We start from the raw sequence: 26,231 nt of genomic DNA, 5'->3' as shown, positions 1-26,231 counted from the left end.
CAGATGTCAGCCTGTCTCAAAATCCTACTGTCCCATGGCATTTTTGAAAAACAATGTCATGGGAAGATGGAGTGGTTATAGGAAAATGAGGGTAGGTCTGAGGGCTGTGAGGAGCACTCCTTGCCATTCTAGTCCCAGATGCTCAAAGAACCTAAGGGAAAAGTTAGCACAGTATTTACCACTTCTCTGTGAAACAATCAGCTTCTGTTTTTAAAAACAAAAACAAGAAATAGGGTGTTATATTAGTTAGTATGTCAGCATAAGACTGGGGAGACTTGGGCTCTGAAGCTCCCTGGGTAACCTTGGGCCAGTCACTGTCTCTAACCTAACTCACAGGGTTGTCATGAGGATAAAAGCAGGGGAGAACCCCGAAAAGCCACCAAAGGATGGAGATATCTTTATGATAGTAAATATAATTTATATTTAAATATACTTATGTTCTATAAGAAGTTATAAGTATATAAAATAATCTTTATATATTATGATGATTAATAAATACTTATTATTTAAATAAGTATATTTAAATATACAAATATAAATAAGTATATTTATATACTTAAATCATTTGAAACAGTAAAACAAAACTCCCAAACGTTTGTTTTGATTTTGCATCATTTTCTAGCAATTTATTTATTTATTATTAAAACTTTTATACCGCCCTTCCAAAAGGATCAGGGCGGTTTACATTAAAACACCATTAAAATCAGTTAATAATTAAAACAAAAATAAGAAAGCATAAAAACAATAATTAACAATTAAAAACATTGTAAAACAACAATTAAATAATCAGAAGAATTTAAAAACAAGTTTTAAAAAGCTGAGAAAGCCTGGTTGAAGAGATGTGTTTTCAGGTGTTTTTTGAAAATTGCCAGAGATGGGGAGGATTGTATCTCAGCAGGGAGCGCATTCCACAATCTCGGGCATCAACAGAGAAGGCCCATCTCTGTGTAGCCACCAAACGAGTTGGCGGCAACTGGAGATGGACCACCTCAAGTGACCTCAATGGGCGGTGGGGCTCATAGCGGAGAAGACGCTCTCTTAAATACCCAGGGCCTAAGCCATTTAGGGCTTTATACGTTATAACTAGCACTTTGTATTTTGCCTGGAAAACTATTGTCAGCCAGTGTAACTCCATCAACACAGGAGTAATGTGGTCTCTCCAAGATGACCCAGAGACCAACCTGGCTGCCGCATTCTGAACCAACTGAAGTTTCCGGACTACGTACAAAGGCAGCCCCACGTAGAGCGCATTACAGAAGTCCAGTCTGGAGGTTACCAACAAATGTACCACTGTTTTGAGGTCATTGATCTCAAGAAACGGGTGCAGCTGGCGTATCAGCCGAAGCTGATAGAAAGCACCCCTGGCCACCGCCTCAACCTGAACAACCAAGGAGAGACGTTGATCCAGAAGTACTCCCAGACTGTGAACCTGTTCCTTTTGGGGAAGTGTGACCCTGTCTAGAACAGGCAGATCAAAACCGTCTCTAGAGTTCCGACCCCGCACAATAAGTACCTTCGTCTTATCTGGATTCAGCTTCAGTTTATTCTCCCTCATCCAGCCCATTACTGTTTCCAGGCAGGCATTTAGGGAGGATATGCCAACTCCTGAAGAAGTTGACACGGAGAAGTAGATCTGAGTGTCATCAGCATACTGGTAACACCCAGCTCCAAATCCCCTGATGATCTCTTCCAGCGGTTTCATGTAGATGTTAAAAAGCATTGGAGAAAGTATGGAGCCTTGAGGGACACCATACTTAAGCTCAGATTTTGAAGAGCAACAATCTCCAATCGACACCATCTGGAATCTGTCTGAGAGGTAGGAGCGGAACCACTGTAAAACAGTGCGTCCCACCCTGAGCACCCTCAGACGTTCCAGAAGGATACTATGGTCAATAGTATCGAAAGCTGCTGAGAGATCCAAGAGGACCAACAGAGTCACACTTCCTCTGTCAATTGCCAATTGGAGATCATCCATCAGGCTGACCAAGCCAGTCTCCACCCCATAGCCCACTCGAAAGCCAGTTTGAAATGGGTCCAGATAATCAGTTTCCTCCAAGACCGCCTGGAGCTGAGAGGCCACCACCCTCTCAATTACCTTGCCCAGCCATGGGAGATTGGAAACAGGCCGATTATTGCTTAACTCTGATGGATCTAACGCAGGTTTCTTTAGAAAAGGTCTAATAATTGCCTCCTTAAAACAAGGAGGCATCCTGCCCTCCCTCAGAGAAGCATTTATGATTTCTACCAGGCCGCCTACAACAGCCTCCCTGCTGGATCGAACAAGCCATGTTGGACAAGGGTCAAGAGGACAAGTGGTAGGCCTCACCGCTCCAAGCAGCTTGTCCATCATCAGGAGTCACAAACTGAAATTGATCTAGTCGAATCGTATAAGAGGAGTTGTCGGACACCTCCAGTTCAGACATCAAATTAATTGTGGAGTCTCCATCTAAGTCAGCCTGAATCAGAGAGATTTTGTTGGTGAAAAATTCATTAAACACAACACAGCGGGTAACTGATGCTTCCAAATTCTGGTTCAAGGGAGAGGGGGCAGATAATAGTCCCCTCACAACCCTGAACAACTCCGCCGGACGTGAACTCGCAGAGGCAATATGGGCAGAGAAGAACCGCTTCTTTGCTGCACGTATCGCCTGAGCATAGATCTTTAAGTGTGCTCCATGTCGTAATCTGTCGGATTCGAGTCGAGTTTTTCTCCACTTGCGCTCCAGTCGCCTACCGTGCCGCTTCAGCCCCCGTAGATCTTCCGTAAACCAAGGGGCCAATTTTGAAGAAGGTCGGAGGGGACGCTTCGGAGCAATCGTGTCTACTGCTCTGGTGAGCAAGTTGTTCCAGTTCTCAACCAGGGCATCAACAGGATCACCAGCAGAGCCAACATTGAATCCCTCCAAGGCTTCTTGGAATCCTACCAGATCCAGTAACCTCTTTGGGTGGATCATTCTAATAGGTCCCTTGCCCCGCGAAAGTGGAAAGCGGTTGTAAGTCCAACCTTAACCAGATGGTGGTCCGTCCATGACAACGGGGAGATCGTAGGAGTCCCCACCCACGGAACACCACCCTGATCAGAATAAAAGACCAAATCAAGCGTGTGACCTGCAATATGCGTTGATCCAGAGACTGCTTGGGATAGGCCCATAGTCGTCATGACCGCTATGAACTCCTGAGCTGCCCCGGACAAATTGGTCCCAAAATGAACATTGAAGTCCTCCAGCACCAAAAGTCTGGGAGACTCCAACGCAAGTTCTGCGACCAAGTCCGTGAGCTCAGTAAGGGATTCCGTTGGGCAGCGGGGCGATCGGTACACCAACAGAAGTCCCAATCTATCCCTGGTCCCCAAACTCAAGTACACACATTCAATATGGTCCGATACCCTGACAGGGACCCTGGAAAGGGAGATATTATCCTTATAGACCACAGCCACTCCACGTCCCCGCCCACGTCCCCTCACCTGCTCCTCTACAGAATATCCTGGAGGGAGAAGCTGGGACCAAACTGGGCCACTAGCCTCCTCCAACCAAGTCTCAGTAATACACATCAGGTCGGCCCCTTCATCCATGATCAAATCATGGATGAGTTCAGATTTATTTTGGACCGACCTGGCATTGCAGAGGAGCAAGGTAAGGTTATGTGGGATGTTGGCAGTGCTCCCCAAGGTCAAAGAGCTGGCAGGACAGCCGGAAAGGGAGACAGCTATTAGATTTCTGACCACCCTTCCCCTGGAACAGCCTGCTCACCTGCCAACGTTTCTTCTATTCCCCACCACCACCGGAATAGCTGCCCCACATTCAACGAAGGCACTCCCTGCCTCCCCATCTCCAGACAAACCCACACACATTGCAACTTCAACCCAACCTCAGCACAACTTAAAACTGATTAAACAGAAGCCCCACTATTGAATGCCTCCCTCTATACAAATGGTTGGACAAAGTGTCCAGCCCTTGCCCTCGTTTCTCCCCCAAAGGGGCGACCCCCTTTGGTGTTGCCCCTTTGGTGGCGACCCCGCCAGTGGCGACCCTGCCTGCTGCCACCGGCAGTCTTCCTATATAGGCTGAGCAGGAAGCTCAGCAGGTGGAACCAGGAAAAACTGCCCAGTCACCCTTACAGCCCCAGTCCTGCAAAGCCTCTCTGCAAGCAGTCCTGGGGGGAGGCAGATGGCAACCAGGGAGGGCAGAAGAGAAGAGGTAGCCAGGCAGGCACCCCAGTCTCACACCCTGGGGAAGATGGTATCCTCTTCTCCCCCTCTCCAGCAGGCTTCTGAGGGCTGTGGCCTCAGATTGGCCAGAAGGGTACGATTTCAGCCAGCTGATGAGCCAGTTCCAGATGGGACATAAGAACATCCCTGCTGGATCAGGTCAGTGGTCCTTCTAATTTTTTTTAATCTCTGTGCGGAATGAGTTTTGTTCTGGGCGGCAGCATCAAGGCAGTGTTTGCACACATGCATTCAGAGTGGGGCCTTCCTGATTCAACCTGAGCAGGTTCTAAAATGAACTGAGCGGACATCCAAAAACTTGTGAGTGCACACACATGCACACGCCTTAGAGGGAACAGTGGATCAGGCACAAGGCCTAACAGGTCCAGCAACCAGTTTCACACAGTGGCTAACCAGATGCCTCTGGAAAGCCCACAAGCAAGAGGCACGCCCTCTCCTTTGCTATTACTCGCCTGTAACTGGTATTTAGAGACATTGTGCCTCTGCGGCTGGAGGTGGCTTATAGCCACCAGACTAGTAGCCATTGATAGATCTGTCCTCCATGAATTTGTCAAAGTCCCTTTTAAAGCCATCCAAGCTAGTGGCCATCACCCCATCCCATGGCAAGGAATTCCAGATTAATTATGCACTGTGTAAAAAAGTACTTCCTTTTGTCGGTCCTAAATTTCCCGGCCTTCCGTTTCATGGGATGACCCCCTGGTTCTAGTGTCATGAGAGTGAGAAAAATTTATCTCTATCCATCTCTCTACTCCATGCATAATTTTATATTATTATTATTACATTTATATCCTGCTCTTCCTCCAAGGAGCCCAGAGTGGTGTACTACATACTTAAGTTTCTTCTCACAACAACCCTGTGAAGTAGGTTATATACCTCAAGCATGTCTCCCCACTGTCATCTCTTTCCAAAGTAAACCTTTATCATGTTTCCCCTCAGTCGTCTTTTTCCTCAACTAAAAAGCCCCAGGTGTTGTAGCCTTGCCTCATAAGGAAGGTGCTCCAGGCCCCTGATCATCTTGGTTGCCCTCTTCTGCACCTTTTCCAGTTCTACAATAGCTTTCTTAAGATACAGTGACCAGAACTGCACACAGTATTCCAAATGTGGCCTCACCATAGATTCATATAAGGGCATTATAATACTGTACTAGCACTGTTACTTTCAATCTCCTTCCTAATGATCCCTAGCATGGAATTGGTCTTTTTCATAGCTGTCACGCACTGAGTCACTTTCAAGGAGCTGTGCACCCCGACCCCAAGATCTTTCTCCTGGTTAGTCACTGACAGCTCAGATCCCATCAGCATATATGTGAAGTAGGGATGTGCACGAATGGTCTTCGGCACCGGCAGGGGTAGTACTTTAAGAGCGGGGGAGGGTGTACTCACCCCCCCGCCACACTTCCCCCGCTGGCGCTCTGTAAACTTTAAGCCCCTTGGGGCAGCAGCGTTCCTCCCTGCCGCCCCGTTCCCTGGAAGTGTACCGCCCCAGCACCGAAACATTTCGGAGGCCTTTACAATGGCCTCCGAAACGTTTCGGGCACATGCCTAATGTGAAGGGTTTTTTTGCCCCAATATGCTTCACTCTAATGGGGATTGCGAGAAGCACTCTACCCATACTCATGTTAGTTTGTTGTAACAAAAGCCATGCAGAGCCCTGTGGACCCATCTTAAAAATCCACATATGTATTATGGTAGGTGTTTTTGTGGCTCAGGCACCTGACAAAGTAGTATCTTGCTTACATAAACTCATCCTACAGCTAACCTGCTATGTTGCCATGAGAGGTGTTTTTTGCACATGCTTGGTGACACTATCTGTCTATCAGGCTAAGGACGTATGTGACAAGCATTGTTGCCCCAATAGGGATTCCCAGTTGTTGACTACAACTCCCATAATCCCCAAGCAAGTCACTGCAGCTGGGGATTTCGGGAGTTGTAGTCAACATCCGGGAATCCTTGTTAGAGGGAACACTGGTGGCAAGCCCTGCCCACACAGTGCTTCACCAATCAGAGGTAACAGAGCAGAAGCAGTGGGGATTCCATATGCAGATAGAGAAGAGTAGGGGGTGGGGGGGCAGGGAAAATGGGTGGCCGACAATGAGCAATAAAGCAGGGCTGTGGCAAAGGGCAAATAGAGCAACAGCATGGTGTAGTGGAACCAGCATGGTGTAGTGGTTAGAGTGCTGGACTAGGACCAGGGAGACCCAAGTTCAAATCCCCATTCAGCCATGAAATTAGCTGGGTGACTCTGGGCCAGTCACTTCTCTCTCAGCCTAACCTACTTCACAGGGTTGTTGTGAGGAGAAACTTAAGTATGTAGTACACCGCTCTGGGCTCCTTGGAGGAAGAGCAGGATATAAATGTGAAAATATATAAATAAATAAAATAAACAGAGTCCTAGCGCACAGATGCTCCGTGTGGGTTCCGCTAGTTAACATTTCTTTGTGTTTTCCACAGCTTATCTTTGTGTTAGGAACAAGCTCCAGTGCAGATCCTGGACTTTAAAGTTAACCCTTGAAGCCAGTGTTCCCTCTAACAGGAAGTCCCAGATGTTGTTGACTACAACTCCCAGAATCCCCAGCTGCAATGGCTTTTGCTTGGGTATTCTGGGAGTTGGTAGTCAACAACATCTGGGACTCCCTGTTAGAGGGAACACTGCTTGAAGCCCCACTATAGTGTTCTTGTTTCCTAAAGCCATCCACACAGTTTCTTGGAGCCTAAAGGAACGACAGCACTGAATGCACCACTGAGAGACCATCCTGGAGAGAATCAATCTATGTGGTCACTAAGCGTTGACGCCGACCTGACGGCACTTAATCAATCAATCCAGTCAAAGGAAAGAAGCATTTCTGACAGGGACGATCCTGCTGTTTGCCCACGCCCCTACCCCACCATTTAGCAGCTCAGTTCCTGCGAACCTGGCTGCCATTCGGCTGTCCTGGCAGCATCACAGACAGAACTCCAGAGATGAAATACGAGCCGCCGACTCGAGAAAGCCACACGGCTCCTTGCGCCGCCCTTTAAGGGTCCAGGTCCATACTCCAGCCCTTGGTTTGCGACTGCTCTGGGGGAGCTGCGGGACGCGCGTCTCTTAGACGCTTCTCCGTGCAGCACTTAGGCTTTGGACGCGATTTCATGCACCCATGAGCAAACCCCACCGAATTCAGCAAGGTTTACCTCCGAGGAAGCAAGCCCGGGATGCGCCTGCACAGGGCCGTCGCCGCCATTACTTTCCAGTGCTTAGGCGAGCGAGAGTAAAAGCAAGGCTCTTTGCCAGGGCTTTCCAATGCCTCCTGCTCCACTGCTCACCTCTTCCCACCCTCTCTCCAATGGGGCTCGGACAGACGGGCAAGAACAGGGGCAGTGCAAGGCGAAGTGCCACTGCCCTCCTTCTCTGCTTACCCCTTAGAAAGCCCGTCCGGCTGCCCCCTGCGGGGCTGAAAAGGGCACGGCGGGCTGGAAAAACGGAGTCCACTTGCCGGAAGGCTCTCTTCGTTGCCCAGGAGGACCCGCCTTCGAGGGCTTGCAAAAGGGAAGCCTGCCCGACAGTCTCCTCTCCTCGCAAGTTACAGGGAGCGGGACGGGGAATTCCTGACCCTCCCCGACGCGTGCGGGGGCCAAGGCAAGAGAGACTGCAAGATACACTCACTCCATCGCACTTTCCATGGCATGGACCCGACTTAGACGACCCATAGCCTCCCGCCTTGCCTTTTTGAAAGCGCAGAGAGGCTGCAACGCTACAGGACCCGGAAGGTATTATAATAACTTCCGGGTGCTCCGACGTCACCGGACCCTGCGCTTTCAAATGGTAGGGCGGGAGGCACGGTGCGAGAAGAGGGATGGGAGGGGCAGGAGGAGGAGCCAGCAGCCGGGGGGAGGGCGCGAGACGAGGGCATGGTGGATTTTCTTTTTGTATGTGTGTACGCAAAAGGTGGAATACTGAGGTCCCGGTTCTAATTCTTGTAAGCCTGTGGGCCGCCCATGAGCCTATTTGGAAATATGGTTACTCAGAAGTAAGTCGTGCTTTGTTCAGTTTTCTGGTTTTAAAATGAGGAAAGGGAAAAAACAAAAACTGCTTTTTTAGGCTGTCGTTCCAATCCTTGCACTTCTAAAGAATCTCCAGTGCTCCAGATCTTATGCTTCATAAGATCGGGCTGAGACGAGTAATTCTGTTCAGACTTCTTTGGTCTCGGGATTGCTTCACACGTGTATGTTGTTCACTTGATGACTGCAGCATCGAGTAATAACTTGCATGTGTGAATCGACTTCTAGTGCTAGGAACTGAACTTTAATGTCTCAAATGCAGTGCTTTTTAAAAGTCGCTTCACATATTCAGCAACTATTAGCCATACATTAACTGAGTGGAGAGAAAATAAATAATGTGTATATCTGTGTGAATCACCGTGAGCATTCCTTCTCAGGTTATTGCTTGTTTATTATTATTATTGCTTGTTTATTACCAGATTCTTTTATGTACGAGTGTGCAAGTGATGTTGGAGGGAAAAACATGTTGCAGTAGATTGATGTGTGTGTCCTTAAAAGGCTAATGGAACATTATGGTACTGAAATATAGGAAGGTGGTTATATTTTAGTGGTACTGGGAAGTTTTGGATTAAGAGAGATTGCTTCAGTGTAGGGGTATCTTTACAATGAGGAGTGTGAAAGAAGTGGATGAAGACAAATTTGTTGAAGACTGAAATTGGATGAACGTATTAACTTAAAAAACAACAACAAAAAACAACCAAGCTCAGAAACAGTACAAAGTTAGTGAGATTTACCGTATTTTACGGACTATAAGACGCTACGGACTATAAGACGCACCTTAATTTTAATCCAGTTTTTCAGAGTTTTAACATATTAAACTGTTAAAACATATAAGACGCACCTGAATTTTGGCGGATATTTTTCGAGGAAAAAAGTGAGTCTTATAGTCCATAAAATACGGTACTCAAATTACTTATCTGAGTGTTGTATATAAACATCTAAGAGTAGAATATTTTATCAATATTTCAGGTGACAACTTCTGGGCACAAATGAAAATCTCTCTTCAAACTGCAGTTCTATTGAGAGAGGTAAAGATTTTGAAACTTAAATTGTTTTTTTTTTTAATTTTATTTTTGGAACACAATGTGTTGCTAAATTAATCATAAACCCTTTCCTTGGAAGCAAGTTTAGTCCTTGAAAATAGTAAATCGAATTGTGTATGTGATATAGGAGTCTGTATGATTAGGTGATTATAGTGTAGGAGTGTATGCCTCAAGCTCGAATCTTGCGCATCCCAGCACTGGTAGAGCCTTGTAATTCTCCCTATTGGTAAGCCATGGTTCAGCAAATTGTGGCAGGCCATGGAAGTGTACACCCATCTTCCCCACAACTCCTGGAATAAGTCAGAGTGGGGATGTGCATGAACTGCGGTTTGCGCACTTTTTGGGAACGGGGACCTGGAACTTTAAGAAAAAGGAGAGCAGCTCCTCTCTGTTGCCCCATGCAGCTTCCTGCTGGGAAAGTGCACATTCCAATAACCCCCGTGTGGCGCCAGCATGCACATGGCATCTGTACATATGCATGCTGTCTCTGTCGTGTGGGGGTTATTGGGACACATGCTGCCCTAGCAGGAAGCTACATGGGGCAATGGAGAACAGGTAAGGAGCTACTCTCCTTTTTCTTAAAGTTCCCGTCCCCAAAAATGTGCTCGAACCACGGTTCGTGCAGATCCCTGAGTCAGTCTGAGTTTATTACAGTCAATGAGCAGACAAAATCTTAAAACAACCATAAAATATATTGCCGTATACAATTACAGCAACCCATTATACTGCTACCACCTAATGGCGCAGTGGGGAGATGACTTGACTAGCAAGCCAGAGGTTGCTGGTTCGAATCCCCGCTGGTTTGTTTCCCAGACTAGTGGAAACGCCTATATCAGGCAGCAGCGATTTGGAAGATGCTGAGAGCATACTGCGTGGGAGATGGCAATGGTAAACCGCTCCTGTAGTCTGCCAAAGACAACCACAGGGCTCCTCAGCACACCTTACCTTTATTATACAATAACATAAAAACCCAATAATCTACAACACAATCAAACTTTTATCACCTGCTTCTTAACACAATTTGCAATTTTACGGAACTTTCCCACCTTAAGAGTGGTATTAGTGTTAGAATCTGATAAGGAGAAGGGTATACAAGTCAAATGACCTGCCTGGATAATTTGCTAAAATAGGTCATATAAACAATAAATGAGTATCTCTGTAAAATGGGCAGTAGAGTAAAATATGATCATCTGATTCAACCATCCCTGACTGACAAGGGCATAGATGTAAATGATATAGGTGTATGTGAATAACAGCCTTCCACAACAGCAGAGGGTAATGCATTAAAGCTCACCAGAGTAAACATTCTCCTTACCTTTTGGAGTATTTGGTTAGTCTAATTATAGAACATCGAAACTACCTATTTCAACCCCTAAGGGGCTACATTGTAAGCTACCTCATAAAGCAGTACGACACATAATTCAGCCCCTATCCTCCTGGAATGCTATATCCCAAATATGTTGCCTTGTGATGTTCCTGGCCTTCACAATGCCCAGGGAAATCAACATTGGAGGACGAAGGGCTAAGCTCTAAATTTTATTTTCAGTCTCTTCTTTCCACTCAGACACAAAATGGTCTCTCAAAACCAAGGGCGTAAGTCTTACCTGACTTCATTCTAATTTAAGCCAATAACTAAATGTAATAAGTCAGATATGGGCCTTAGTTGGAGCTAACCCCGATTCCAGTCTCAGGGCTGCATTTGGAACAAACTCAAAGAATTGTTCTAATAAATGAAGTTTGAACTGTTTCCAATAGGTGGTAATCCTCATACCTGCACACCTGGGCTCCAAATAGCAATTGAGCTGTCACCTTGCCCTTGAGGGGTCCTCCACCCTTCCTGAAGAAAAATCTAAGTAGCGCCATAGTGCCTTTCTGCATTTCCTGGACAAAGTGGGCCTTTCAAAAACTGTTAAACTTATACAGTTTACCTTGTTCAATTACATGACCATTAATTTGCCACTTATAAAGAATAAATTTCTTTGCAATTTTCTGGAATACAGGTCCATTCTCTTCCTTTCCTCCCCTAGCTTTAATTATAGTTGGTTGAGTCTTAGATCAGCAGTGACATTAATATTCTTGCCGAACCAGAACTTGATAAAGGTTTGTAACCTTGGGTTTGAATTCTGCTTATGTGGTCATCTTGGTAAGTGTTTGATTGTTTGCTTGATTAAATGCCGTCAAGTCGGTGTCGATTCTTAGCGACCACATCGTAAGTGTTTGCCATGGTCAGTGTTAATGGCAGTTAATTTTGCTGGTGATGTAGCAACTGGAATGAAGGCTTGTTCCTGGAATGTGTGCTGCTCCGGAGATGCTGTTGGAAGGAGGAAATGTCTGTACCTGCTCAGTAAGGAGGATTGTCTGCATCTGTACTGATCCTCTGTGCTGGTGTGTGACTGTAATAAAGGGATTGATTGATTAGTACTAATCCTCAGTAGTCTTAAGGAAGCTGATGCTTTCAGCCTCAGCCATTCATTCATTCATTCATTCATTCATGTAAAACATTTCTAAATCACTAAAACTTGCATCTGGAGGTGTGCCTATTATAGGGACATTCATACTATCTGGATCAAACCATTTTTTAAAAATAGGCCTGGTCAATCAGAAGAGTATTACATCTCCTATCTCTTGGTGGATCAACATGCAGTTGTTACAGCGGGGACAGCAAGATTCTGTGCGGCATCCTGTAAACTGAGACAGGGACAACTGAGTACTTGTAACTGAGATTTTTGCATAACCTGATGTGGTGTTATCTAGTTTTATTGTTTTGATTTTTTGTTTTATGCTGATTTATATTTTGGTGTGTCTGTTGACTAGTTATTGGCCGTAATAAATTATTACTAATTACTCATCTCAAGGTGGTTTGTGTAAATTTAGGGTAATACTGCTGATCTGTCTTACAGAACCTATGCCAAGATTCCTGGTGCAATTTAAATATGTAGCAATTTAAACACTGAAGAGAGCCAGCATAGCATAGAGGTTAGAGTGTTGGTCTAGGACCGGGAAGACCCAAGTTCGAATCCCCATTCAACTATGAAACTCACTGGGTGACTCTGGGCCAGCCATGCATCTCTCAGCCTAACCTGGCTGAGAATGAATGGCTAAGGCTGAAAGCATCGGCTTCCTTAAGACCACTGAGGATCAGTACCAATCAATCAATCCCACAGGGTTGCTGAGAGGATAAACATAACCACGTACACTGCTCTGGGCTCTTTGGAGGAAGAGCGGGATATAAATGTCAAAAATAAATTAAATAATAAATAAATAATACTATGTAAATGGTAACTTATCATCGCTCATATTTGTAGGTAGCGTTCATAAAGTCGATTAGCATACTGTTTTCTGGCTCAGTATAGCCATGTTGGGCCGGTTTGTATGATGCTTCATCCACCGGCTGCTCTGCGATAAGGACACTAGAGTGCCTGAGTGCACGTGCCCTTATCCCTTCCCTGTATGTCATTGGAACTGCTGTATTCTGCCCCCCACCTCCAATGATTAAAGCCTGGTGTCTTGGCACACCTGTTAAAAATAAAACCATGCATGCTCCAGCATACTGACTAAATTATCATGGTTAGAAGGTGCAGCGGATAAAGTACTGTCTGCAGTGGCCCATCCTGTATTCATGAACTAATATTATTTAGGAGTGTCACCCCTTTTCTCCTCTCGGATCCATAAAACCCTTGCCTGAGGCAGTTATCACCTGTTCGCCATTTTTAAAGTTCATCTTTGTGGAGCTACTTTTTGTACTTTTTTAGTGGTTAAGTAAAAGAAGCAATATGGGAGCACATTTTTCAAATTTACCTATTTATTGAAGAACTTGTACTCCATTTCTCCCCTCGAAAGGGTTCAAAACACGATAAAAGGGATTTTTTAAAAAATCTTAACACACGCACATGCACACTAGTTGGCAAACAAACAAAGCACCTCATGAGCATATCTCAACTAACCTAGTGAGAGAGCGCCTGCAGAAAAAGGAGTGCATTAACCATTGACAGAACACTGTTGGGGAAGAGGCTACTTTTTCCTCCCATGGAAGGGAGCACCCTAGGGTGGGCAGTACAACAGAGAAAGTCCTCACATTCACCATCAGGCAAGCCTTGAAAGAGGAGATCACATAAGAGGGCCTCCCTGGAAGATCTTAAGGGGCAGTGGGGAAGTAAGCTTCTGAGAGAGCAGGAGGCTGTTGGTCTGAATCCCTGCTGCTGTGTTTCCCAGAGTATGCTGAAAGGTGCTGAAAGGCATCATCTCATACTGTGTGGGAGGAGGCGATGGTAAACCTCTCCTGTATTCTACCAAGAAAACCACGTGGCTCTGTGGTCGCCAGAAGTCGACACCAATGCAATGTCACAACCTCTCCCCTCCCCCCGCAGACCCAAATCGGGGCGGGCGGGGGAGTAGGCCTTCTAAGTAGTTCTGTTGTAATCCATTTAAGGCTTTAAAGAGAATGACCAACACCTTAAATTGTGCCCAGAAATGATCTGGCAATCAGATCTGTTACAACAAGACAATCTGCTACAGATCTGTTTCTCCTTGAGTTGGGAGACGCACCTGTATTGTGTCCAGTCCAACAATGCCTTTGTACAGCAGCTGGGCTGTATAGCCCTGTGCAGTTAGTTCATAACGTGACTGAAGGGGAACACAAAGGTTTATAGAGCAATGCATGGTATGGAGAAAGTGGATAGAGAGAAGTTTTTCATAATACTAGAACCTGAGGTCATCCAATGAAACCGATTGATAAGAGAAAAAGTGTACACAGCCACGGGATGGCCCCTAGTTTAGATGGTTTTATAAGGGATTAACACAGATTCATGGAGGCTGATGGCCAACTGAGCTCTCCATCTTCAAGGGTAGCATGCCATTGAATGGCAGTAGCTGGGGAAGTCTATTGCTTTCATGCCTGCTTGTCTGCTTCCTGGAGGCATCTGGTTGGCCATTGCGTAAAACAGGATGCTGGGTTTGATGGGCCTTTGGTCTGATCCAACTGGGTTCTTCTTATGATCTTTAAATAAGGAGCAATTTGATATATGTGGGTGAAGAGAGGTGCACAGGATAGCTGGGGGAACACTAACTCTAGCCCCACCTTTCCCTTCTTGAATAGCTGATGGGCTGTGTATGTGCAGCACGATCTGGGAAATTATACTCACAGCACATATTTTCACATGTAGTTTCCCATGCATCTGCGGATATTTGGTCCCTAACTGGATTGGAGCATCCTTTGATAATGCCATCATCTCAATTGAAACTTCTTTTTACTTAGGTTTATCTTGCCCTATCCTGGAGGCTCAGCATCTGTCCAGCTAAAAATTCACATTATCTCTTTGTTTTCAGGTAGAGTTTTCCAGGATGTCGTCCTCCTAGATGCTGAGACGCCCCCCCTCAATGTCATTCTTAGGGATGCTACCACAGTGGGAACTGTATCTTTACTTGGTTCTTTCTTTTGGCTTTCATTTTTATTCTTTCTATGAAGTGTTTCAAGTCTCTCGGGGTAAGTCTCCATTGCAGGCTCATTCTCTTTGGCTGCTGATTATTTTTACTTTTGTAGTTCACAGTGTATTGACTTAAATAGTATGACTTAATGGAGTATTTCGTAGCAGTCCCCAGCAGGGCATCCCACAGAAGCTTTTTGCTCAGAGCTTGTGGGTACCCTTTCTTTGTGTGAGCTGCAAAGAAGGCAGATGGAAGGTACAAGCTGTGCCTGTTCTTTAATGAAAATTTGATTCGACTTGTATTTTAATGCGTAAGAAACCACTAGAAGCAGTAACTTGACATTTTATTTTATTTTTAATAGAAATAGACTAAACACATTTCAAGATCGGCTTACTAATACGCTTTCAAGGGAATAATAATGAAAACTGTTTTTGTGTGCCAAAGTCCTAGAAAATATATATTTTTAAATGAAATGGAGAACTCTGAATGTTTAAGGCTTAATAAATTTACTTAACTCTGAGAAGTGTCACTAAAGCTGAGGGCTATAAAAGTAAAGGTGCGGGACTGAAGGCCAAATCAGATGTGATCAAAGTGATCCGTAAGTGTACCTTTCAACTGAAAGTAGCTGTGAAAAGTGGTTGTTTTAAAAAAGCTTTTACATTTATATTCCGCTTTTCCTCCAAAGAACCCAGAGCAGTGTATGTGGTTATGTTTATCCAATCAACAACCCTGTGGGGGAGGTTAGGCTGAGAGATATGTGACTGGCCCAGAGTCACCCAGTGAGATTCATGACTGAATGGGGATTTGAATTCAGGCCTCCCAGATCCTCGTCCAACACTAACCACCACACCACACTGTTGCCTCTTCTGGGAAGAAGAAGAAAAAGATACAGATACCTGAGATACCTCTATATTTTCTCCAGTGGAGCTAATAGCGGCTTTGGGTGATGGGGCAGTGTAGATTGGGGAATCAGCCGGGGGGGAAAGGGTTAACCCCCCCCTCCTCCCTCAGTGCCTCTAGTCACATTACAAACTGGAATTCACAGAATTTTGTGCTTGTTGCCAGTTCATTCCCAAACTACATTTAAAGTGCCTGGGAATTTTTGCTGTGATTTTAAAAAACCTTTTTTACCTTCTAGTTTTGATAGCCACCACTGAGTGAGGGTGTGCAGTGCACCCAGGTTGCTGGTGCGAGCAGGCCCTACTTGAACCCCCTGAATTGTCTTTTTAGCTAAGCAGGGTCCGCCCTGCTTGCATTTGAATGGGAGACTACATGTGTGAGCACTGTAAGATACTCCCCTTAGGGGATGGGGCTGCTCTGAGAAGAGCACCTGCATGCTTTCATGCAGAAGGCTCCAAGTTCCCTTCCTGGCATCTCCACGATAGGGCTGAGGGAGACTCCTGCCTGCAACCTTGGAGAAGCCGCTGCCAACTGGGTAGACAATACTGAGTTAGATGGACCAATGGTCTGACTTGGTATAAGGCAGATTCCTGTGTTCCCTAACTCCAGGCTGTGAAGTCCTAGTCCCTGTGGGAACAGGTGGCCCCTTTAAGGAGGCCTGTTCTTGCTGGCAGTTGAGGTGAGTGAAGGGAGTGGTGGGCAACGGGCCGTGCTTCAGATTTTACTGCCGGGCTGCCTCCAACCCTGCTATATAACACTGCTCTTAACTGAGTCCATTACCTTAAGGACTGTCTGTGCCTTATGAGCCTTGAGGTCAGGATTCCAAATGGTGCTCTCTGACTTGCCAGTTTCTTGAGTTCAACTAGTGGGCATTAGGGGACGAGGCTTTCTTGAAGGTGGCCCCAAATTGTGAAACTCTTTCCCTGGGAAGCTTTGCCGTGCCCCTACCGTGCTGGTTTTTAAGTGGGCTTTAAAAGTTCTGTGCTTTTGCAAGGCTTTGGACACCTAACTAGGCTCTTCTGTGGTTTTATTTATTTTGTCCTAAAGCAGTATTGTTCTTGTTACTGATTTTTATTGCGTTTTTCTCTGTAAGCTGCTTTATGGGAAAGCTCTTCAAGGCATGACACACATTTGTAAAATAAATAGTGCTGGTGGCAAGACTGTTACATCTTGCCTTTATCAGCTGTGCTGGTGGTTGTATAATCTGCCTAAAAGCTGAAGACTCAAAGAGCCTGCTTGCAATCTGGTCTGCAAGCAGATCTTCAAATCAAGTCAGAAACATATAAATGCTTTATCATGGGACATACCAATTCAAAAGCTTTTGTAACCAGCATAGTGGGATAAAAGACTATTATTTGACTGAGTCGTATTTTTCAGGAGAAAATGCACAGTTCTATGGAATGTCTGTATAATAAACATTCATTCTTGTCCACAGATTCAAAGGACATCTGATTTTCTGATTGTAATATGCCAGTACAGAGATTTTTGACTTTAGTTAAGAACTTTGCATTGCTTATTTAAAACTCTGAAAAAGACAAGCAGGTTATTAAGAAAGGTGTACTGTATACTTCTATCTTCTTAGCCATTTCTTTTCCTAGTCAAAGTTGAACTCCTGATCCCTGTTCAACACTCTACACCATGAAATCCACTAGGTAAAAATGATGGGCTAAGAGCAGGAAGATCTGGGTTCAAATTCCTACTTACCTTCTATGAAGCTCATTGAGTGACTGAGAACCATTTGAACCACTATCCCCTGCTAATTGAGGCACCTTTCTAAAGTGGTGACTCTCTTTATTTATCAGGGGGAGAGCAACTGGCCCTATCCATCCCCAGCACAGCATCCTCCCAGTGGCTGTTACTGGTATCTATCTTTTCTTTTCTTTTTAGATTGTGAGCCCTTAGGGGACAGGGCGCCTATCCCATTTATCCCATGTATCTTATTTAAAACATTTCTATGCTGCCCAAAACTTGCATCTATGGGCGGTTTACAATTAAAATAATTTAAAACATCAAATCACTTAACAATTAAAATCATTTAAAACATTAAAAATTCTAAAACATTTAAAACCCAGTATTAATTTTTTAAATTTTTTTTAGAACCATAGATCTAATTAAAAGCACAGGGTGAATAAATGCATCTTCAGTGTCTTCAGAGTGCATTCCAAAGTCCAGGGGCTGCAATGGAGAAGGCCTGTTCCCGAGTAGCCGCCAGACGAGTTGGTGGCACCTGCAGTTGAACCTCTCCAGATGATCTTAACAGGCGGTGGGGCTGATTGAGAAGAAGATGTTTTCTTAAATACCCAGGGCCTAAGTTGTGTAGGGCTTTATAACCAGCACCTTGTATTTTGCCTGGAAACGTATCGGCAGTCAGTGTAGTTCTTTCAACACACGAGTAATATGGTCTCTCCTAGATGACCCAGAGACAAATCTGGCCACCACATTCTGAACCAACTGCAGTTTTCGGACTACTAACAGAGGCACCCCCACATAGAGCACATTATAGTAATCCAGCCTAGAGGTTACCAGCATATGTACTACTGTTTTGAAGTCGTTCATCTCAAGAAATGGACGCAGCTGGCATATCAGCTGAAGCCGATAAAAAGCACCTCTGGCCACCACCTCAACCTGGGATATCAGGGAGAGGTTCGGATCCAGAAGCATCCCCAGATTGCATACCCGTTCCTTCCGGGGGACTGTGACCTCATCCAGAACCAGCAGATCAAAATCGTCTCCTGAGTTCTGACTCCGCACAATAAGTACCTCCATCTTATCTGGATTCAGTCTCAGTATGTTATCCCTCATCCAGCCCATAACTGTCTCTAGGCAGGCATTTAGGGAGGTTATGCCTTCTCCTGATGATGTTGACATGGAGAAATAGATTTGGGTGTCATCAGCATACTAATAACACTCTGCACCAAATCTCCTGATGATCTCTCCCAGCTGTTTCATGTAGATGTTAAACAACATTGGAGAGAATATGGAGCCCTGAGGGACACCATAGGAAAGTTCAGATTTTGAAGAACAATAGTCTCCAAGAGACACCATCTGGAATCTGCCTGTGAGGTAGGAGCAGAACCACCGCAAAGCAGTGCCTCCCACCCCCAGTCCCCTCAGATGTTCCAGAAGGATACTATGGTCAATAGTATCAAAAGCTGCTGAGATATCCAAAAGGACCAACAGAGTCACACTCCCTCTGTCAGTCCCCAACTGAAGATCATCCGTCAGGCCAACCAAGTCAGTCTCTACCCCATAGTCCACCCGAAAGCCAGTTCTAGATGATCAGTTTCTTCCAAGACTGCCAGGAGCTGGGAGGCCGCCACCTTCTCAATCACCTTGCCCAGCCATGGAAGATTGGAGACAGGTCTGTAATTGCTTAACTCTGAGGGATCCAAGGCAGGCTTCTTCAGAAGCAGTCTAATGATTGCCTCCTTAAGACAAGGAGGCATCCTTCCCTCCCTCAGAGAAGCATTTATGATCTCTACCAGGCCCTCTACAACAGCTTCTTTGCCAGATTTTATAAGTCATGTCAGGCAAGGATCAAGAGGGCAGGTGGTAGGCCACACCATGCCAAGCAACTTGTCTACATCCTCAGTGGTCATGAACTGAAACGGATCCAGGGTTATCACATAAGGGGAGCTGCTGGACACCTCAGCATCAGATTCTGTAACAATTGTGGAGTATGAGAGGTTTTCCCCTCAAAAGATTCACTTAAAAGGTCACAGTGAGTAATTGTTGGTTCCAAGTACTGATTCAAGGAGGAAGGTACGCACATTAGCCGCTTCACAACCCTGAACAACTCCGCTGGACGTGAACTTGTGGATGCGATATAGGAGGAAAAGAAAAGATTCTTTGCCACATGTATTGCCTGAGCATAGATCTTCAGATGCTCTCCATGTAATAATCTGTTGGATTCGAGTCTTCCTCCACTTGCGCTCTGGTTGTCTTCCTTGCTATTTCAGCCCCCGTAGTCCTTCTGTATACCAAGGGGCCAATTTCGAAGTGGGTCGGAGAGGATGCTTAGGAGCGATCGTATCCACTGCCCTGGTGAGTTGAGTATTCCAATTCTCCACCAGAGTGTCGACAAGGTCACCAGCAGAACCAACATTAAATCCCTCTAAGGCTTCCTGGAATCCTATAGGATCCAGTAACCTTCTCAGGCGAACCATCCTAATGGGCCCTCTGCCCCTGCAGAGGTGGGACGTGGTCGTGAGTCAACTTTAACCAGATGGTGGTCCGTCCATGACAATGGGGAAATCACTGGAGTCCCCACCCACGGAACACCACCCTGTTCAGAGTAAAAGACCAGATCAAGCGTGTGACCAGCAATATGCGTCGGTCCCAAGACCACTTGGGATAGGCCCATAGTCATCATGTCCTCTATGAACTCCCAAGCCACCCTGGACAAATTGGACCCAAAGTGGACGTTGAAGTCTCCCAGAACCACAAGCCTGGGAGATTCCAATGCCAAGCCTGAGACCAAGTCTGTCTGCTTAGTTAGGGACTCTGTTGAGCAGCGGGGTGATCAATATTCCAACAGAAGTCCCAGTCTATCCCTGGTCTCCAAACTTAGGTACACACATTCAATATGATCAGACACTTTGACAGGGATCCTGGCAAGGGAGATATTGTTCTTATAGACCACAGCTACTCCACCTCCCTGCCCACGTCCCCTCCCCTGCTCCTCAGCAGAGTACCCTGGAGGGAGAAGCTGGGACCAGATTGGGCCACCAGCCTCCCCCAACCAAGTCTCTGTAATACATACCAGATTGGCCCCTTCATCCAGAAACAAATCATGGATGATTTCAGGTTTATTCTGGGCCGACCTGGCATTACAAAGGAGCAAGCTGAGGCTCTGTGGGTGATTGGCATTGCTTTCTGAGGTCAAAGAGCTGGCAGGACAGCCAGAAGGGGAGACAGCAATTAAGTTTTTAATCTCCTTTCCCCTACAATGGCTTGCTGATCTGTCAACGTTACTTCTTCTATTCCCACCACCACTGGAATAGCTGACCCGTAGTCAGTGGATACATTCCCTGCCTCCACATCTCCAGATAGACCCAGACACATTAAAACTCAACTCACCCAGGACTTAAGACAGAAGCTGAATTAATATACCTACCCACTTTCACACACCACGAGGGGTCCTGAGCCAAACAGCCTGGCCCTTGCCCTCATTATACCCCCGAAGTGTCACCCCTTCGATGGCGACCCTGCTTGTGGTGGCCCACTGCCACAGGCAGTGTTCCTATCAAGTCCAGAGCTAGGCAGCTGACCCCAGGAACTGCTGAGTCACCCACCCCTGGCCCTAGTCCTGCACACACTCCCCAGATGTTACCCAGAGGCGGCAGGCTGCAGTCTCACGGGGGAAGCAGAAGCAGACAGGTAGTAGCAGAAGGAGCCAACAGCACACACTTGGTCTCTCACCCTGAGCAGCACTGAAGGGGTATAGATATATTTATACCCATTTATATCCACTTTGGGAACTTTTTGTTGAAAAGCGGTATATAAATATTTGTCGTATTTGTACATGGAAGAAAGGCTGGCTTGAAATAAATATGCTGATTAGCACAGTCTTCTTCTGCTGACAGCTGGAACTGGATGGCTGAAATCAAATGCTCCTGTGGTAACTTTAGATCTGCATTATATATCAAAAATATATTAGTGTTTGTCTATTATAAAACAATACTTGGAACCTTCATCTACCAGTCCAAGTGGTTAGTATCCTGTTAGAGTAATGTGTTATGTTTTACTTCTTCCACAAGAGGGAGGTAGCAAAACAGCCTTTGACAATATTGGAACTGTGTTCAATATAGATTGAAGATTCATTAGGTGACTGAACCAGAACAGCTTCTTAACATTTCACAATATATTTTTTTCTGCAGTTGTTAGGGTCATAATCAAAATTTATATACAGAGGGGGGAAATAAAGCAAGGTTTGACTAATGAATATGCCTGTACCAAAATCTTTCACAGCTATATTCCAGGGATTCACAACCCTTAAAAAAAAAATCAAGTGTAACCTTCCTGTCACAAACCTTCAGCTCAGGTACTCCTAGAGATTTTTAGGATGTGTCTGTATACAAATAAACACCTGATCTGACACAAATTTTAAATGTTAAAGTTATGAGAGGGCTACTCCAGTCATTGGCTTACATTCAGACTGTTTCTCATGAGTACTCCCACTAAAATGTATTGGACACACAAACTTGTCCCATTAATTTCAGTAAATCTGCTCATGAGTAACATAATCTGGAAGTAAGCCAACCAGTGACTAGGTAGTTCATCTCATAACTAATATTTAAGATGTGTGTGCACGTGTATAAATAAAAACACAAATTTAAGTGTTGCCGTTAGGGAAAGAGGCTAGTATAGTCACTGGCCTACATCCAATTTACTTGTTTGATTAATTTCAATAGGAGTAATTCAGTGCTAACTTCTGAGGCCTGTTAGTATGGCTGGGGAGAGGGGCTTGCTGAGCTTCAGCATATAGCCAGCCAATCAGGAGTAGAGAAGGGTTTTCACACTCCTCCCTCCCCTTTTGCAGTGTACCTAATGCTGAGGGCGTGTTGGTTTCAAGCTGATGATTCTCAGATGGGGAACAAATAGCACAGTTGCAGCATGAGGAGGCAGAAAGGCCCTGAGTACCCCCTGGGAGTCCTTCAAGGAACACTGAGTACCCCTGTTGGGAAGCCCTGCTATAATCACATGTGTAAAGCAGAGGCCTAGATGATCAGGGTCATTTGTAATAATTTCTTAGAATGGGCTGAATTCAAGACTGTAGTCCTGACTGAGTTCTTGTAGTTTTGACCATCTGAAATCTGCTATGAACTCTTGCCATAATGTCTTTAATGCTAGACTTGTTGGCAAGAGAGATCTCCTTGTTGTTGTTGTCTCAAAAATGATAGGGTATATCCTATGAGAGTATTGATGATGAGTGAGCTGCTTCTTGGAAGGTTCACTGCTCGTTGCAGGGAAAATACACCAAGTAGATTGTCCAAGAGGAGTGAGTGTGATGGAATAAGCACATTGGCTGACATGCTGCACAAATCTCCGTGCACATTGTAAGACATTATCCAGTTGCATAAGGGTGATCTTGTGTATACATAAACATGCAACCAGGGTCGCATGGTAGTACCACCACCATTATTATTATTATTGTTATTGATGGCTATACTACCATGCAAACCCAGTTGCACAATGTTGGCCTTTACACAAGAACACCCTTGTGCAACTGGATGGATGCTGTGTTACAGTGTACACGGTGCATTGTGTTACAGTGTGCATGAGGGGCTCCGGGGAGGCGGGTTGCTGCATGGCGGCGCTTACGTGTGCTTGACCGCCGGGCGAGCTGTGGCTATCCTGCAGGAGAGCCGCCGCTCGTCTGGGCGGGCGATCTACCCAGGGAAGGGTAAAAGATCATTTGTGGAGAGGGTAAAGAAAACCTGCTCTCTCCGCAGACCCCCTTTCAGCCCTTCACACTGCTTGTGTGAAGCACCTCACTGTATTGTTGGTCTTTAGGTCTCCCAAGGTTTTGGGACCTTTTAAAAGACCCTTTCAGCTGAACTGCTTTTGTTCTAATAAAGCAATTTACTTGGATTACCAAAACACAGTGTGAAGGCGATGTTTATTCCACAGCAGGGAGGTGGGGAGGCTGTGGTCTATAAGAGTACTATTTCCTTTACCAGGATCCCTGTCAGGGAATTGGCCTATTTTGAATGTGTGTACCTAATAGGGATGTGCACAGAACCAGCGGTGGGGTGGGGGTGGTTCAAAGGTGGGGAGGCATAACTTTAAGGGTGGGGAGGGTGTCCTTACCCCTCCTACTGGATTTCCCCCTCTCAGTGCTCAATTTTAAAAGTCCTCGCCAGGGCAGCAGCGTGATTCTGATGATGCTCTGGTGCAAACATGGAATAATGAACTTATTAGAGCAGTAGACACAATAGTTCCTAAGCGTCCTCTCTGACCTGCTTCAAAATTAGCCCCGTGGTATTTGGAAGAGCCACAGCAGCTGAAGCAGCAAAGTAGACGACCAGAGTGCAAGTGGAGGAAGACTCTGCACAAATCCAACAGAACAGAACACAGAACACATTTGAAGAGCTATGCTCTGGCAATGCGGGTGGCAAAGAAGCTGTTCTTTTCTGCCCACATTGTTTCCGCACATTCACATCCAGCGGAGTCGTCTAGGCTTGTGAGGGGGCTAGTAACTTGGAACCATCAGTCACTCGCTATGATGTCTTTAATAACTTTTTTTGCTGATCAAATCTCTTATTTGGGCCTAAATGTATTCCATAGTTTTTACAGAGTCTGCTGTGGAGGTGTCCAGCAACTCCTCTTATAAGTTTAGATTGGATCACTTTCAGTTTGTCACTCCTGAGGATGTGGACAAACTGCTTCACACTGTACATTCTACAGCCTGTTCTCTTGGCCATTGCCCAACTTGGTTTATTTCATCTGGTAATTGTAATCGTATTATCAGAGAGGGTCTGGTAAATATTATAAATTCTTCTCTGAGGGAGGGCAGGATGCCTCCTTGTCTTAAGGAGGCTATTATTAGACCTTATTTGAAGAAATCTGCATTGGAACCCACAGAAGTAGCTAATTATAGACCCATTTCCAATCTTCCATGGCTGGCCTCTCAGCTCCAGGCAGTTTTGGATGATACAGATTATCTAGACCCACTTCCAACTAGCTTTTGAGTGGGCTATGTGGTTGAGACTGCCTTGTTTGGCCTGATGGATCATCTCCAATTGGCTATGGACAGTGGAGTGTGTCTCTGCTGATCCTTGTGGATCTCAGCGGCTTTTGATACCATTGATCATGGTATCCTTCTGGGTTGCCCGAGGGAGGTAGAATTGGGTGGCACTGTTTTACACTGGTTCTGTTCCTACCTCTCTGGTAGATTCCACATGGTGTCGCTTGGGGACTGCTGCTTTGCAAAGCAAGAACTAAAGTATGAAGTCCCACAAGGCTCCATACTGTCTCCAGTGCTCTTTAACATTTGGTACCAGGTGTAATGAATATGCTGATGGCACCCAAATCTATTTCTCCATATCTACCTCACCAAGAAATGGTATAATGCCTACCTGGAGGCAGTACCAAATACGATGAAGGTACTGACTGTGGAGTTCAGGGGGTTGCACTCCCCCGAAAGATCAGGTATGTATCTTGGGAGTGCTTCTGGATCCAAAACTCTCTCTGGTTTCTCAGGCTGAGGCAGTGGCCAGGTGCACTTTTTATCCGCTTCGCCTGATATGTCAGCTAAACCAATTTCCAGAGGTAAATGACCTTAAAACAGTGGTGCATATGCTGGTGACCTCCAGGTTTGACTACTGTAATTCATTCTACGTGGGGCTGCCTTTGTACATAGTCCGGAAACTACAATTGGTGCAGAATGCAGCAGCCTGATTGGTCTCTAGGACACCCTGAAGGGACTGTATAACACCAATTTTAAAAGAACGACACTGGCTGCCTATATCTTTCTGAGTGAAATACAAAGTGCTGGTTAATATCTATCTATATATTTAATTCTCTAAGACATACCCGTGGCTAATCACATGTGTGGCAGCTCTCGTGAGAGAGTTATCTCTGCTGGATAGCCACGGGGACGGGGAAGTAAACAACCATGGCAGCTGGCGGAGGCGGCCTGCCGGTGGAGGCGCACCGGGAGGACGAGGAGGTGAAGCCACGCCAGCAGAAGGTGGCAGCCGGCTGGTGGAACTGTGTGGCAGGCAAAGCCATGCTGGCCGGTCAAGCTGTGTGGTGGGCAAAGCCACGCCGGCGAGAGGCGGCGGCCATGGGCCAGCCAGGCAGAGGCCGCTGGCTGGTGGGAGGGAAAGCACCGGTTGGTGGGCGGCGAGAAAACGGCAGTGGGCAGGAGAAAACGGCTGGGCCAAACTAGAGGCACAGATGATCTGTGCCCAGCCCAGCTAGTTGCCTATAAAGCCCTCAACAGCCTGGATCCAGAGTACTTAAGAGAGTGCCTTCTTTGTCATGAAACATGTCGCCTATTAAGATCATCTGGAGAGGTTGGGTTATGTTTGCCACTGGCTTGTTTGGTGGTGACTTGGGCCAGGTCCTTCTCTGTGGCTGCCCTGGGGCTTTGGAATAAGCTCCCTGTCAAAATAAGAGCATCTGCATCTCTGATTGCTTTTAGGAAGACCCTCAAGACACACCTGTTTTCTCAGACTTCTAATTGAAAATTATTTTAAAACAGTTTAATTGTTTTTATCCCATGAAACTCTTAACTTTTTGCTTCTGTGAAACTGTTTTACTCTTTTATATTTGTTTTAAACTGCGTACACTGCCTAGAGATACACATGAGGTGGTATTTAAATACCTGTATGATTGATAAATAAATAGATAAAATCCAGTCATGTTAGCCAAATCTAGTTGCCAAGTGAGGCAGATTAGTATCATGTCATCCTAAATGGGTACAGTGAAATGTGGTATATGAAAACTCAAACAAATTTTTCACACATCAACAATTCTCTTCATATACTAAGGAGAATATCAGTAAATAAGAGGAGATAGGTGGGTCACAATAATAATAATAACAACAACCAATAATTTTCAAGAAACAAACCAACTAATGTACAGTGCAGCAAC

The 26,231-nt window shown here is 45.5% G+C and overlaps 2 protein-coding genes across 11 annotated transcripts in view; one reads left to right on the top strand and one right to left on the bottom strand.

Annotated features, from left to right (window-relative positions):
- LOC128339438 (uncharacterized) overlaps positions 1-11,168 on the bottom strand; it is a 45,836-nt gene extending 34,668 nt beyond the window's left edge. The window contains exons 1-2 of the mRNA XM_053283364.1: positions 11,077-11,168; positions 7,621-7,955 (exon numbers count right to left, since the gene is read on the bottom strand). Coding sequence (XP_053139339.1) covers positions 7,621-7,955; positions 11,077-11,168 — 427 coding nt within the window. The remainder of the gene's footprint in view (positions 1-7,620; positions 7,956-11,076) is intronic.
- HHAT (hedgehog acyltransferase) overlaps positions 1-26,231 on the top strand; it is a 476,499-nt gene that overhangs the window by 109,228 nt on the left and 341,040 nt on the right. For 5 of the 10 annotated variants that reach the window (XM_053310483.1, XM_053310496.1, XM_053310513.1 and 2 more), the window contains exons 1-3: positions 8,072-8,231; positions 9,232-9,290; positions 14,631-14,787. The exons of 1 other annotated variant lie outside the window; for it this stretch is intronic. In XM_053310483.1, the coding sequence (XP_053166458.1) occupies positions 14,661-14,787 (127 nt within the window). In that variant the 5' untranslated portion in view covers positions 8,072-8,231; positions 9,232-9,290; positions 14,631-14,660. Of the gene's footprint in view, positions 1-8,071; positions 8,232-9,231; positions 9,291-14,630; positions 14,788-19,621; positions 19,674-24,728; positions 24,783-26,231 lie in introns of those variants that run through there. 4 more of the 10 variants (XM_053310492.1, XM_053310544.1, XM_053310522.1 and 1 more) reach the window with 4 other exon arrangements.

Source organism: Hemicordylus capensis, chromosome 1 (genome assembly GCF_027244095.1).
Source record: "Hemicordylus capensis ecotype Gifberg chromosome 1, rHemCap1.1.pri, whole genome shotgun sequence".
Lineage (NCBI taxonomy): Eukaryota > Metazoa > Chordata > Lepidosauria > Squamata > Cordylidae > Hemicordylus > Hemicordylus capensis.
Note: the sequence above shows the minus strand (reverse complement) of the source record. Positions and strands in the feature narration are given on the sequence as shown.